At 41.7% G+C, this 14,939-nt stretch overlaps 1 protein-coding gene across 1 annotated transcript in view; it reads right to left on the bottom strand.

Moving 5' to 3' along the window:
* The window catches only part of VIRMA (vir like m6A methyltransferase associated), a 74,224-nt gene that overhangs the window by 32,348 nt on the left and 26,937 nt on the right, over positions 1-14,939 (bottom strand). Inside the window, exons 8-10 of the mRNA XM_049781903.1 lie at positions 8,919-10,059; positions 1,832-2,323; positions 189-343 (exon numbers count right to left, since the gene is read on the bottom strand). Coding sequence (XP_049637860.1) covers positions 189-343; positions 1,832-2,323; positions 8,919-10,059 — 1,788 coding nt within the window. The remainder of the gene's footprint in view (positions 1-188; positions 344-1,831; positions 2,324-8,918; positions 10,060-14,939) is intronic.

The raw sequence follows: 14,939 nt of genomic DNA, 5'->3' as shown, positions 1-14,939 counted from the left end.
CTTCCCCCGATTCACGGCCCAATACTGAAATATGTTCATTTAAAAAAAAAAAGTGGTCTCAAAAAAAGGTACTTTCAGAAAACTAGAAACAGGATACTAAGTATATGATCATCAAAACAAGACAAAGTAACATATATTTTCATTTTTTTCTTTCACATAAATGATTAAAATGACCTCAAGTACTATACCTTGCAATTTGGCATTATTTTCATCTGCTTTACAAAGCTTCAAGAGAGACGCTGCGTGCTGTTCTAGCATTTGTACATCACTGGACGACTGAACCACCACCAGAATAAGTATGCATGCGTAATTATATGCTACTGACTTCTTAGACTTGGAGTCACTGAAAAAGAATAGATTTTTATACTTCTTGGTAAGAACACAATATTTCAGAAACAAATATTTTTTCACATTTCTCATTTTAACAACATAAAGAAAATTTACAGTGAAGCATGACAAACCTCTAATCAGACTTTACAAAAGAAATCAGATTTAAAATTCACCTCCAATTCACCTGTAAACAGTATCTAAAGTATATTTTAAAAATACAAGTATCCTGAAGGAAAATGAAGTTCATTTAAGAAATAGGATCAGAATGACTTATTATTAGCTATAAAAGATCAGAAACTATACTTCACTGTTCCCTTTAAATTGTCTATCTACTACCTATCTACATCAACAATCAGTATGACAGAGTTGTCCAAAATAGAGCTAGACAAAAAACTCAATTATGTGTGCTTTCCGTAAAATTACATAGATAATCCTCACTTAACCGCTCTATCAAGATTTTTTTTTTTTTTTGGTTTTTGGGCCACACCCGGTGGTGCTCAGGGGATACTTCTGGCTGTCTGCTCAGAAATAGCTCCTGGCAGGCACGGGGGACCATATGGGACACCGGGATTCGAACCAACCACCTTAGGTCCTGGATCAGCTGCTTGCAAGGCAAACACCGCTGTGCTATCTCTCTGGGCCTATCAAGATTTTCTTATGAGGGGGCCTGAGCGGTAGCTCAGCGGTAGGGCACTTGCCTTGCATGCGGCCAACCCAAGATGGACCTGGGTTCGATCCCCAGTGCTCCCATATGGTCCCCCAATCCAGGACTGATTCCTGAGCATACAGCCAGGAGGAACTACTGAGCGTCACTGAGTGTGGCCCCCGAAGCCAAAAACAAACAAACAATGTTTCTTTTTTTTTTTTTTTTTGGTTTTTGGGCCACACCCGGTGACGCTCAGGGGTTACTCCTGGCTATGCGCTCAGAAGTCGCTCCTGGCTTGGGGGACCATATGGGACGCCGGGGGATCGAACCGCGGTCCGTCTCCTAGGCTAGCGCAGGTAAGGCAGGCACCTTACCTCGAGCGCCACCGCCCGGCCCCACAAACAATGTTTCTTATGAGTCCAGTAAACTAGAACAGTATACTTCTCTTGCCTTACAGTGAGCATGCTCTTCCAGGCCACTCTCCCTCTCAGTACTCTATTCCACTCTAGTTGAAGTACTTCTAAAACTAGGAGTTCTTAAAGGTTTAGAAGGCAAGGTTTTAAGTCAGCAGAGAGTTGTTCCTTTTAAGATCTATACTCCTATGTTTCCAGATTTCCCTCCATACAAATTAAGAGTACTGTGATCACAGTATTGGTATGAAAAATGGTAAGAAACTAATTTCTCTATAGTCATATCTCATGTTTTACAGATTAACTACATTCTAAGCCAAGCTATATGTATGTTCAAAAATTAGTTTTTTTTTCTTTCAAAGTACTGTGTTCTTTTTAACACTAGTCCATCAGTGACATAGTTTTATAAGATAATAGAAAATGTAAAGAGTCAGTAGAAAATTACCCTAAGGCTTCTTTGGAATAATACTCCATTAGAGTAATAAGGCTTTGGAGATTTTTCTCAAGACTGAAAACATGGCCAACGGCTGATCTTCCCACAGGATTAAAAGTAATCAAATAAAGATTGTGAAGGGTTCCCAGAAGATCGGAATGGTCCGTTTCCTCCCTGGCCGTACAGCGCTGAAAATGGCTGAACAGTTCTGTGATACACTGCAAGGTCTGTGTTGAGTCCTGCAGCCACAAAGCAAACGCATCGTCGATAACACCCTCAGACTGAAGTCCTTCCTCTTCGTCTTGATCATAAAGGTGGCAAAGTGCTCGGATCAACAAGTTTGTGGCTTCATATTCAGACATGAAAAAAAGAAGACCCTTTTGTGACTGTGCGAGGAACTTTAAGACGTCTTTGGTGGCTTGCAGCACACCAGGGTGGGCACTGGTGATGGGTATGGACAGAAGCAAGGTGACCAACTCCAGAAAGTGCTGACTGTGAAGATACCTGGCAAGAAAGCAGGAAATGATAAATGCCACGTCAATATAAAAACATTCATTTTACTCAATATTCAGTGAACACAAGAGAAAGAATTCTAGTGACGTAATCCACATCCTCACCTTCAATCAAACATTATGTGAGTGGCAACTCAAAAGTGAGGGTGCAGAAGACTTTCTTCTAAGAGCCAATAAATGTGCAATATATAAAGCCTGACAAAAATTCTCTTTCCAGAATCAACTTTGACTTTCAATTCTGGGTCTTCTTTCCTAGTGTTATCAAATATTCCATTTGCCCCTCAACAGTCATACTCTACGGAAAGGTTATCAGTTTATGAGGATTAGTATGTCTAGGAAAATAAGTGTTTATACTACTAAAAAATACTATCGGGCTGAAGAGATAGCACAGTGGTAGGGAATTCGCCTTGCAAGCAGCCGATCCAGGACGGTGGTTCGAATCCCGGCATCCCATGTGGTCCCCCGTGCCTGCCAGGAGCAATTTCTGAGCAGAGTCAGGAGTAACTCTGAGCGCCAACAGGTGGGACCCCAAAAAGCAAACAAATAAACAAACAAGAATTCTATCAGAATTATTAAGAGTAATATATCTCAATTAGTACCTTTAGATAAGAAATTTTTTAGATGATCAATTGTAGTATTTGACGAGTAATACTATCTTATATAGAACGTTTTATCTCTGACTCCAGAACCATTTCTTCTGGAAAGACACTCAATGAACGTTAAGTGCATACTTTGCATGCAGGAGGTCTGGATTCAATCCCAGCATGGCATGGTGTCTTTAGAACCACCAGGAGGGGCCAGAGTGATAGGGTCCAAACCCCAGCATCCCATATAGTCTACCAATCCTGCCAGGAGTGATTTCTGAGTGCAGAGATAGTAGTAACCCCTGAGTGCCTCTGGGTATGGCCCAAAAACAAAAGAAAAAGAATAAAGAACCACCAAGAATGACTTCCCAGCACAGAGCTGGATTAGCTCTCAAACTCTTGCCAGGTACATTAAAAAAATAAGAGAACCAACTTTTTGGTTTGTTTGTTTCTGTTTTCCAGCCATACCTAGCGGTATGTGTGGGTTATTCCTGGCTCTGCACTCAGGAGTGTTCGTGGGCCATAAGGAATGCTGGGGATCAAACCCAGGTCAGCTGCATGCAAGGTAAGATAACAACAGTACCATCTCTCTGGCTCCAAAAGCGAAACATTTCTAGAATGCACAGCTTTAGCGGAAAAAGCCTAAATTTACCCAATACACCAAAATAGACAAAGTGCTACTGAAAACTTACTTAGACATCAGTTCCTTACCTAAAATGAGTTTCCTTCCTTACAAATAAGTTCTATCAGGTTTAAACTCCCTTCTAAAATTGACTTATTCAAACAAAAATCAACCAAAATTTAAAGAAAAAAAGAACCAAATAACTGTGTTACTTTTTGATAAAATTTAAAGGAAAAAAAATCTCCTAAAGATAGGAATAAAAGGGCCGAAGAGATTGCACAGCGGCGTTTGCCTTGCAAGCACCCAATCCAGGACCTAAAGTGGTTGGTTCGAATCCCCGCGCCTGCCAGGAGCTATTTCTGAGCAGACAGCCAGGAGTGACCCCTGAGCACCGCCGGGTGTGGCCCAAAAAAACAAAAAAACAAACAAAAAAAAAGATAGGAATGAAACCTCATTTAACATAAATGCTAATTTTAAGCTAGGGAAAAAAAGAGTTTAATGCCATAAATAAAATTTCAAATGACAGGTTCAGGGCTAAAAAGATAGCCCAAAGGTAGACAAGAGGCTGCAGCCAGGACCCCTGTGTAAGTCACAGCACCATATTCAGCCCCCTGAGCAATGATCCAGGACACCAAAACAGAAACGTTTCCAAAAATAGTTAAAATATCACTCATTTTGGGGGCCAAAGCAGTGGCGAGGCAGTAGGGCATTTGCCTTGCATGGGGCTGGCCTAGGACAGACCAGTTTGATCCCCCAAGCCAGGAGCGATTTCTGAGCGCATATCTAGGAGTAAGCCCTGAGAGTCACTGTGTGTGGCCCAGAAATCAAACCTCACTTTTTTTTTTTTTGTTTATAGGCTACATCTAGTGCTCAGGGGCTCATTCCTGGTGGGAATTAGAAGATCATAAGTGGTGTTAGGAGCTCGAGTCAGTAGTGTGCAAGAAAAGTGCCTCACCCACTGGACTAGAATCCACTCCCAAACTACTATGCTTTAAAGCCTCTATGGACAGTTATGAGAGAACTTGCTTATGTCTTAAGGAGCCTACTTCTCAGTTAGCATCTAGGTACTAAGATCTTACCAGTGATCCTACCCCTTAAGTCATTGGACCATACAAAGAATGCTCAAACACAGAGGTTTGTACAAACACAGCAGTTGTTCATTTCCTGCTTTCCTCTAGGAGCCCAGAATCTCCGCCTGATTCAGTATACCATGCTTATATGGCTCTACCCAGGAAGTCTGGGTGCTGAAATTCTAATGAACTTCCCCAGGAGGCAACATTTCACTTGCTATCCCAGTTTGTTGCTGGAGAAATGAAGCAAATCCTGTATCTAAAAGAAAACTAAAAATTTGTCATTGGTTTCTCTAGGCTTTTCCCCATGCAACTTTTTCCTTTACTATTACTTCTATGTGAATTTAAGAGAGCGGGCTAAGTTTTTCTAGCAGATCTTGGGGTTATATCATCCTGGACCTCAACACAAAACATAGTATTGGTATCCCTTCAAACAAGTCACTTTGGAGAGCTTTTCATTTTCTTTCAGGAGCTGGAAGGTAGTAGAGCAGATTTACTTCCTGTTCCACAAGGTCCCACCTCCAGCACTGTACCCAAACATCAACTGAGCGAGGCCCCGGGGCCACAGTACCATCCAAGCCACCCAGGTGTCCTAGTATGGCAGGGTCCTGAGCAGCAGTGCATCCTTGAATCAACACTGGCGTGCTGGGCTGACTCTGGTTGGACTACTGAACCTCCTAGCACAACTTTCTGGACAGGGTGTCCCCAAATAACTTTTCACTCTCCCCAATTTAATAAAATGTAATATATTTATATATTTAATGAATTTTATTTTTTATCTTAGAAGTTTATTATTATAACATATAATATATATTTATAGTAAGTATATCATAGTTTTATTTTTATTATTAATTCAATTTAATAAAGCCACAGTTCCAAATAATTACAACTTTAATCTCAAAATCTCAAAAACAGGGTCGGAGCAATAGCCCAGGAGTAGGGCGTTTGCCTGGCACACAGCAGACCCAGGACAGACTTGGATTAGATCCCCAGCACCCCGTATGGTCCTCTGAGCCTGCCAGGAGTAACCCAAGTGCAGCCAGGTGTGCCCCCCCCCCAAAAAAAATCTCAAAGACATATTTAGCACCATCTCACCATCACTTTTAGCTACTAGTTTCCTGATACTAAGCACAAATGCTCCTACAAACTCAATATTGATTTTCCATTACCTTTGTTTGTTTGGTTGGTTGGTTTTGGTTTGGGGGGCCACACTTGGCAGTACTCAGGGGTTAGTCTTGGCTCTGCACTCAGAAATCGCTCCCGGCATGCTCGGGAGACCATATGGGATGCCAGGATTTGAACCACCGTCCTTTTGCATGCAAGGCAAAGGCCCTGCCTCCATGTCATCTCTCGGCCCTTTCCACTTTTAAATGCCAAATACTTAGCTTAAGACATAGATCTTCACACCAGCTTATCTACTTACTTAACTTGCAATTTTTTTCCTATTGTACATATACTCAGAATACTACTTTGATCCTATCACATATGCAACTCCAAAACAGTCAAAAGCTTACATCCTAAAAACAAAATATAGGCACCAGGGAGGTAGATCAAAGGGGAGACAAGGATGAGAAAAACCATTGGATTACAAAGCAATAGTTATCAAAACAGCATGGTATTGGAATAAAGAGAGACCCTCAGGTCAGTGGAATAGGCGTGAGTACTCAGAGAATGTTCCCCAGACATACAACCACCTAGTTTTTGATAAAGGAGCAAGAAATCCTAAATGGAGTAAGGAAAGCCTCTTCAACAAGTGGTGTTGGCACAACTGGTTAGCCACTTGCAAAAAAGCGAACTCAGACCCCCAGCTAACACCATGTATGAAGGTAAAATCCAAATGGATTAAAGACCTCGATATCAGATCTGAAACTATAAGGTATATAGAACAACACGTTGGTAAAACACTCCATGACATTGAGACTAAAGGCATCTAAGGCATCTTTAAGGAGGAAACAGCACTCTCCAAACAAGTGGAAGAAGAGATAAACAGTATTAAGCTGAGAAGCTTCTGCACCTCAAAGGAGATAGTGCCCAGAATACAAAAGCCACCCACTGAGGAGGAGAAATTATTCACCCAATACCCATCAGATAAAGGACTAATATCCAAAATATACAAGGTACTGACAGAAATTTACAAGAAAAAAACATCTAACCCCATCAAAAAATGGAGAGAAGAAATGAACAGGCACTTTTTAAAAGAAATGCAAATGGCCAAAAGGCACATGAAAAGATGTTCCAGATCACTAATTGTCAGGGAGATGCAAATCAAAACAACTATAAGATACCATCTCACGCCACAGAGATTGGCACACATCACAAAGAATGAGAACAAGCAGTGCTGGAGGGGATGTGGAGAGAAAGGAACTCTTTTTCACAGCTGGTAGGAATGCCTTCTAGTTCAACCTTTATGGAATACGGAGATTCCTCCATATCCTCCCATATGATCCAGCTATACCACTCCTAGGAATATTACCAAGGAACACAAAAATACAATACAAAAATCCCTTCCTCACACCTATATTCATTGCAGCGCTATTTACAATAGCCAGACTCTGGAAACAACCAAGATGCCCTTCAACAGATGAGTGGCTAAAGAAACTGTGGTACATATACACAATGGAATACTATGCAGCTGTCAGGAGAGATGAAGTCATGAGATTTTCCTATAAATGGATGTACATGTAATCTATTATGCTGAGTGAAATAAGTCAGAGAGAGAGAGATAGACGCAGAATAGTCTCACTCATCTATGGGTTTTAAAAAATGGAAGACATTTTTGTAATAATTCTCAGAGATAAAAGAGATGAGGGCTGGAAGGTGAAGTTCATGACATGAAACTCACCACAAAGAGTGATGAGTGCAGTTAGAGAAATAACTACATTGGGCCCGTACATTGAGAACTATCCTAACAATGTGAATGAATGAGGGAAGTAGAAAGCCTGTCTTGAGTACAGGTGTGAATGGGATGGGGAGGAGAGTGATTTGGGACATTGGTGGTGGGAATGTTGCACTGGTGATGGGGGGGGGGGGATGCTTAAGGCATGTCTGCTGACACTAGTTTGACATTACTAAATAGTCCAATTAGCCCAACACCACAAGGTCCTCAACCGGAACCTCAACAGCAGCTGGCCAAGGAACACCAAGGATCACTGGGCCTTATGCTTGAAATCCCCTGCAGTCACGCACACACACGTGTAAAAATTAAAACCTTTACTGTAAATACGATGGCTTAAATGTGAGCTGTCTCGAACACTCTTGGGCCCAGTCTATGGCAAGGAGAAGGAAAGAAATTAAGTGGAGGAGGAGACAACAAATATGAAAGAAAGAAGGACAAGAACCAAGTGATCTCAGATGCATTGGTGGTGTTAAAAAAAAGACAGAACTGAGAGATAGCATGGAGGTAAGGCAAATTGCCTTGCAAGCAGAAGGTCGGTGGTTCAAATCCCAGCGTTCCACATGGTCCCCCGAGCCTGCCAGGAGTGATTTGTGAGCATAGAGCCAGGAGTGGCCCCTGAGCGATGCCGGGTGTGACCCAAAAACCAAAAACAAACAAACAAACAAAAAGACAAAACTAAATATCCAAACCAAAGGCAACAACAATCAAGAGGCCTAAACTTTAACAATCTAAAACTTAAAAAGGGTCTGTTATACCAACAGGCTGGGAAACGGATGGGGGTAATGAGGTGGGTATGGAATCACTCAGAGACCATTGGCAAGGGGAGTCGACACTGGTGGTGGGACTTTGATTCATATGTCTGAAATCCAACTAAGAAGGACTTTGTAAATCACAATGGTTTCAGTAAAATAAAATAAAAATTTTAAAAAGCGTTAATAAAACATTTACTGTAGATGTTGGTTGTAAAAAGGCGAGAAATTGCATCAACAGATAAGTTAGATAGCAGAAACAAGTGATAACTAAATCTTAAATTATTTACTGTCACTATAGGTAGTAAAATGTCCAATTTACAACATTTGAGGAAAAAAAGTATAAAGAAATTCCCACAAAAAGACGCCTTCCTTCTTATACCAATTCCTTGTAAGAAACTTGTTAAGTTTCTCATTTATTTCTGATCACAGATATGCTTGGATAAGAAATTCTTTCGTTTTCCTTATCTTTTGTTTTTAACTTGCTCATAAAAATTGTTCTACCAAAATACAAACCGCCCACAATAATTTGTTTCCTTGTGAGCATCTGTTTTGAAATATCAAGAATCTGATATTCATTCCAACAGATTAAAAGCCAAAAGTCAATCACACAAAACTGCCTCTAGTCAACTGTGTAACCCATTTCCAAGGACCAAAATGTCTTACCTGAAGAGAACAGGATAGGGATCATCCCTCTCTGGAGGTCCAGTAATCCGTGCCATGGTTGGAAAAGATTTAACGGGAGGCTGGACCATCGTGTGAGGTGCAGTTTCCATTAAGTGGAAAACTTCTTCTAGGAGATTAATCAGCTTTTCAATTTCTCCTTCACTTATATTTGAGGATTCCAAAAGGTCCATGTCCATTGAGGTCTCTACCTCATTTTCGTACTCCGGGTTTGTCCTCTCAAGCCCAGCGTCCGTGTCATGATCAGGCTCACTGTGGTTTGGCACAGAATTAGTCTTCTCTGCCAAATGGTCACCGAGTCTTTTAATCTCGGACAGGATTTCATAGAAATGGCACTTCTGAAGGATAGCTGATCCCGCAGTGACGACTCTGACAGTCTGATCCAAAAGTATGAGCTCCAGCAGCTTCTGATAGCCACTTTTTTCACTCTGCCTACCTCTTAAAAAAGCTTCCATTCCTTCGGTCATGCTAATGACACTGTCCAAAGCTTTAAAAGCATTTAATTTAAGGGAAGAGGAAACGTGATCAGCAAACAGGAGCTCAAATAATCCATTGATCACTCCTGCTTGCAGCAGTTCTACAACACCCGGAGCCCCACACTCTGCTAACGAAGACACTAATTTGGTTCCAGCTTTGAGCTGTCTGACATTTAAGGCAATGGGCTGCCGAAGAGCTACTTGCAAGTTTAAAGCTTGCATTGTCCAGTCTACCAGTTGACCCAAGGAGTCTTGCTTCGTATTCTTCAACTGCAAATAACTTAGTCCCTTTATTATTAAGCTTGGAATTTCTTCTAACGCAGTCACCCATTTTGCACCTCTATCTTCTTGATACAAATCTAACAGTTCCGTTAACTTCACCGAGGCTTCAACTGCTCCTGAGTTTTCTTTATCTGGACCTTGATCTTTCATTCTACTCATTTCAATTTCAAAAGTAGTCTTGTATGGGCAGCTGAAGTATAAGAGTGGGACGAGTTCTCGGTCGTACGGGTCATAAGTCATAGGAGGAACAGACGCTAAGTCTTCAGCAGTGTATTCAACATCAAAGTTCGGATACTTAAAAGTTTCACGTTCTAAGTCAGCAATTCCATCTTCATCGCTGGAAATTTGCTCATAACCATCATCCCCTGAAAATTCGAATGAACAGATAGACATTATTCCATTGCTTAAGCAAAATAACCAAAAAGCACATTTAATAGGCAAATAATGAACATTAATAATTTCCTCAACAAAATCAACTTCTGCCACAGCAACTTATCAATAACTGTCAAGTTAATAATTCTGTAGAAAGACTAACAAGCAAATTATTTTATCTATTACAACTGCTGACAGGCTTAGATTTTAGGAGTGGGTTTTGGCCACACCACATATACTCACAGCCTTGCCACTCAAGTCTCCCTTCTCAAGGGGGTCTCGGGATATGTGGTGCTGGGGAGTGAACCTAGGTCAGCCACATAAAAGGCAAGCACCATGCCTGCTATACTAGCTCTCCAGCCCTGATAGTTATCTTTGAATCACATCAAATCAAAAATGTCTCAAGATAACAAAAACACTTCTCAGTAATAAAGAAAAAAATGGGAGGGGGGTCATTCCTGGGATCTATTCCCAGTGACTGATGCCAGGGATGGACATACGGGCCTCTTGAATGAACTCTCCAACTCACACGTTTTTTTTAGAATGAAAAAAAAATGAATTATTTATCAAAAGGAGTTCAGAAAAATGATTAAATTCTCTTTTTATTTTTGTTACCGGGGGCTGAACTCAGGACTTACGTGAAGACATGCCCTTTACTATTAAGACACATCCTCAGGCCCAAAAGAAAAGGAAAATATGGCCCAGAGAAAATACCAGGATTTAAGGCTCTTGCCTCGATGTGGTTGACCCCATTTAATAATCCCTCGTACCACATATAGTCCCTAGAGCACTGAAAAAAATAACCACTGAACACACAGAGCCGGGAGTGAGCACTGAGAAACGCTGGATGTTGAAAATTGCATTATTGGGGCCAGAGAGATAGCACAGCAGTAAGGCGTTTGTTTGCCTTGTATGCAGAAAGGACGGTCACGGTCGTTCGAATCTCGTCATCCCATAAGGTCCCCTGAGCCTTCCGGGGGCAATTTCTGAGCATAGAGCAAGGAATAACCCCTGAGCGCTGCCGGGTATGACCCAAAGACCAAAATCAAAAAAAAAAAAAAAAATAGTATTATTGAGTCCTGGATGGGGCTGGGAGATGTTAAGATGGACAGATGGCCTTTCTCCTCCAGCAAAACAGGAAGCCAGGGGCCAGAGAGATAGCATGGAAGTAGCGTGTTTGCCTTGCACGGAGGACGGTGGTTCGAATCCCGGCATTTCATACGATCCCCTGAGCCTGGTAGCAGCGATTTCTGAACATAGAGCCACGAGTAACCCCAGAGCTGCAGGGTGTGACCCAAAACCAAAACAAAAAACCGAAAGCCAAAGACTCCTCCTAGAGGTGGGCAGGTCTGCCTCTCCAGGTGAGCAAAACAGGAAGTTGGGGGAGGGAAGTAACATCTGCCCCAGCATAGTGCTTGGTAAATAAGCATTAAGAAAATTTAAGCTACAGGTATATTTTGCAGAAAGTTATGTTTTTGGAAAATGCTGATACTTTAATTTCTCACTTTTTATGGGAATATTAAGGTTCCGCCTTGCGGAAGTCAGGAAAACAAAGGATAACCTATGCTGTATTTGTTTTTTAAGGGGCAGATGTTACTCTCCTCCCCCAACTTCCTGTTTTGCTCACCAGTAAAGGCAGATGGGGGATTCAGGGGAGTCAACGAGAGGCTCAGCTGGAGTAGGCAGCATAGGAGACAGGAAACAGGTTTGAGATGCTGGACGGCTGAAATAGGCTGCTTAAAAGCTTATGAGAGAAGCTGGAGGAGAAAGGCCATCCCTCCATCTCGCCATCGCCCACCTCCATCCAGGACTCGATAATTAATAAGTTTTTCAACACAGAAGAAAAGGAAAATATGGCCCAGAGAGAATACCAGGGGTTAAGGCTCTTGCCTTGATGTGGTTGACCCCCATTTAATCCCCTGCACCACATGTAGTCCCTAGAGCACTGATAGAAATAACAACTGAACACAGGGCCAGGAATAACGACTGAGCACTGCTGGGTAGGATCCAAACACTTTCTATCTTCCAAAAGAAAATATATGCTACTCTTCTTGCGAGGATACGGAGATATGTAACTGTCCCAAATTGTGTGGGGGACCCCAGGGGTCACTCCTGATATTAGATTGGTAGTTTGGTTCCGTAAGTATTTTAGGTTCCTGAGGTGGTACCACGGCTCCTGCACCATCCCCAGGAGCTTTCCTGGGTTTGAGAAAGTAGTATGGACATGCACAGCATGTCAGAACCTCAGTTCATCTCTGGTACCACATGGTCCCCCTCTCCTTACTGAGTATGGCTATGGAGGCTCTTGAGGTGGTCTCTGTGGTCCTAGGACTGCAGTATTTTCAGGCCCAGCCATACAATCATTTGGCCTGGAACTGTTGGGTTAGGTTCCCCAGATTCCCCAAGCTCTTCTCCATGCCCCTAAAACGAATGGTAAAGATAATTAAATGGCGGGGCCGGAGAGATAACATGGAGGTAAGGAAGGTGTTTGCCTTTCATGCAGAAGAACGTGGTTCGAATCCCGCCATCCATATGGTCCCCCGTGCCTGCCAGGGGCGATTTCTGAGCATAGAGCCAGGAGGAACCTCTGAGCACTGCTGGGTGTGACCCAAAAATCAAAAAAAAAAGGTAAATGGCCAAGAAGACATTTTAAGACACACACCCCCCCCCAAAAAAAAAAAGAGGATGGCCAAGCTCCACACACTCATTCTATTCTCAAAAAAGAGACATATACTGAGCCATAAAACATCATGGATGCACCGGCCACATAGCTGAAAACAGCAAGGCTGGGAGGAAAGGGCAAGCCAAGTCCCTGCTCTGACAAAGCCATACCAGCTGCACCCACCACCCACAATCACCATCTCACCAATGATCCAGCTTCACGATTCAACTATGGCTCTCCGCAGAGGCCATACTGCCCAAAACTTGGGTATGCTAGTATCTGGATAAATAAAACCAGGACTTCTTTTGGAGTGTACCCTCTCTCCCATCTTCTCATACTTCTGGAAGAGTTGGCAGCCAAAACCACACCCCAAAAAAGCCACAATATAAAGTAGATTGAAAGTCCTTAACCAAGAATCACTTATATGGCCCAGCAACAGCTCCAAATTTTTCAAGTGTCATTCCAGTAGGAACACACCAATTTAGACGTCAATGTGAATTCAAAGTCACCTAATATTCAAAAACAAAACAAATAGCAGAAAATCAACTAGCAACAAATTGCACGGCAAGCCTCTGAATATAATTTAATGACCTCACTGGGAGTTATATTAATTTTCACAAATTTTCTTATTGCAATACTTAAAAATATAATTTTATTACCACTTACATGTAAACAAGCAATATAAAATATATTATTTTATGCCTGCCAAGGAGGTAGGCTCAGGAATGGGTGGGAATCCTATGACAATGGTGGAGGGAAGTTTACCCTGATAGTGGGGTTGGCCCTGGAACAAACGGAGTATGAACAACTAATACATGATCTTTAAAGTTAATATAAGAGGAAAAAACGGGTAGCCAAAGATTAAAGTAAGGCTGGAGACATAGCATGGAGGTAAGGCGTTTGCCTTTCATTACAAGGACAGAGGTTCAAATCCCGGCATCGCATATGGTCCCCCAAGCCTGCCAGGGCGATTTCTGAGCGTGGAGCCAGGAGTAACCCCTGAGCGCTGCTGAATGTGACCCAAAAAACAAAAAAAAAAAAAGATTAAAGTAAAATATTAGCATGATAAATACAAAGCTATCCCAAATTTTTTTTTTTTTTTTGGTTTTTGGGCCACACCCTGTGACGCTCAGGGGTTACTCCTGGCTATGCGCTCAGAAGTTGCTCCTGGCTTCTTGGGGGACCATATGGGATGCCGGGGTATCGAACCGCGGTCCATCCTAGGCTAGCGCAGGCAAGGCAGGCACCTTACCTCCAGCGCCACCGCCCGGCCCCTATCCCAAATATTTAACAAGTCTTTCTAAAGTCTTCTTTTTGGGTCTGTTTATTTGGGGTCACAGCCAGCAGTGCTCAAGAATTACTGTTGGCATGCTCAGGCAAATTCTTACCCACTGTACTATGGCTCTGGCTCCTCTAGATCCTTCTTATAATTTAATTTTATATCTCCAACTTTTACTTTTTCTACTACAAATCTCTAACTCTGTTATTCCTTTTTCCCTTTTGGGGTTTGTGGGAGGTTACGCAGGGCTTACTCGTGGCTCTGTATGCAGGGATCATAGCTGACCATACGAGGTTACAGGGATCAAACACAGGTTGACTGAATGAAGGCAAGCACCCTCTCCACTGTACTCTCTCTCCAGCCACTGTATATTTCAGTGGAATTGTTCATTAAAGTGCTTCTTCATGTAAGCTTTCTTATGGCATATGCAACTTTTCACTTTTCTTCAAATAATTAAGACTTGAGTCAGAAAACATGTTTTTGGTTTTGGTTTTTTGGGGGGAAGAAAACATGCTTGTTTTGCACTTAACACTAATATTATGTGGCAGGATAAATATGTGTAGTAACAACTAAGAAAGAAAAATGTCTTCAGAGTATTATGTCTGTACCACCATTCTTAGGATATTTCAAAAAACCATTTAGTCTTACCAATATCATATTTAAATTTAAGGGATTATAGAAGTCTGTTGAAATAATTAAATATTAAATATATTTAAATAGGATTAATAAAAATAAATCTATTAAAAATAAAATTAAACTATTAAATCTATTTAAATAAAATTAGTAAAAATAAATCTATTAAAATAAAATTAAACCGGTTGATGTGTTTGCACTGTATGTGGCTGGCTGATTCTGGCTCGATCTTTGGCTCCAAGCATCATGGTGCAGCTCTGGAAACCCCCACCAACTGCTGGATATGGCTCTCAAGGACT

Source organism: Suncus etruscus, chromosome 10, assembly GCF_024139225.1.
Source record: "Suncus etruscus isolate mSunEtr1 chromosome 10, mSunEtr1.pri.cur, whole genome shotgun sequence".
Taxonomy (NCBI): domain Eukaryota; kingdom Metazoa; phylum Chordata; class Mammalia; order Eulipotyphla; family Soricidae; genus Suncus; species Suncus etruscus.
Note: the sequence above shows the minus strand (reverse complement) of the source record. Positions and strands in the feature narration are given on the sequence as shown.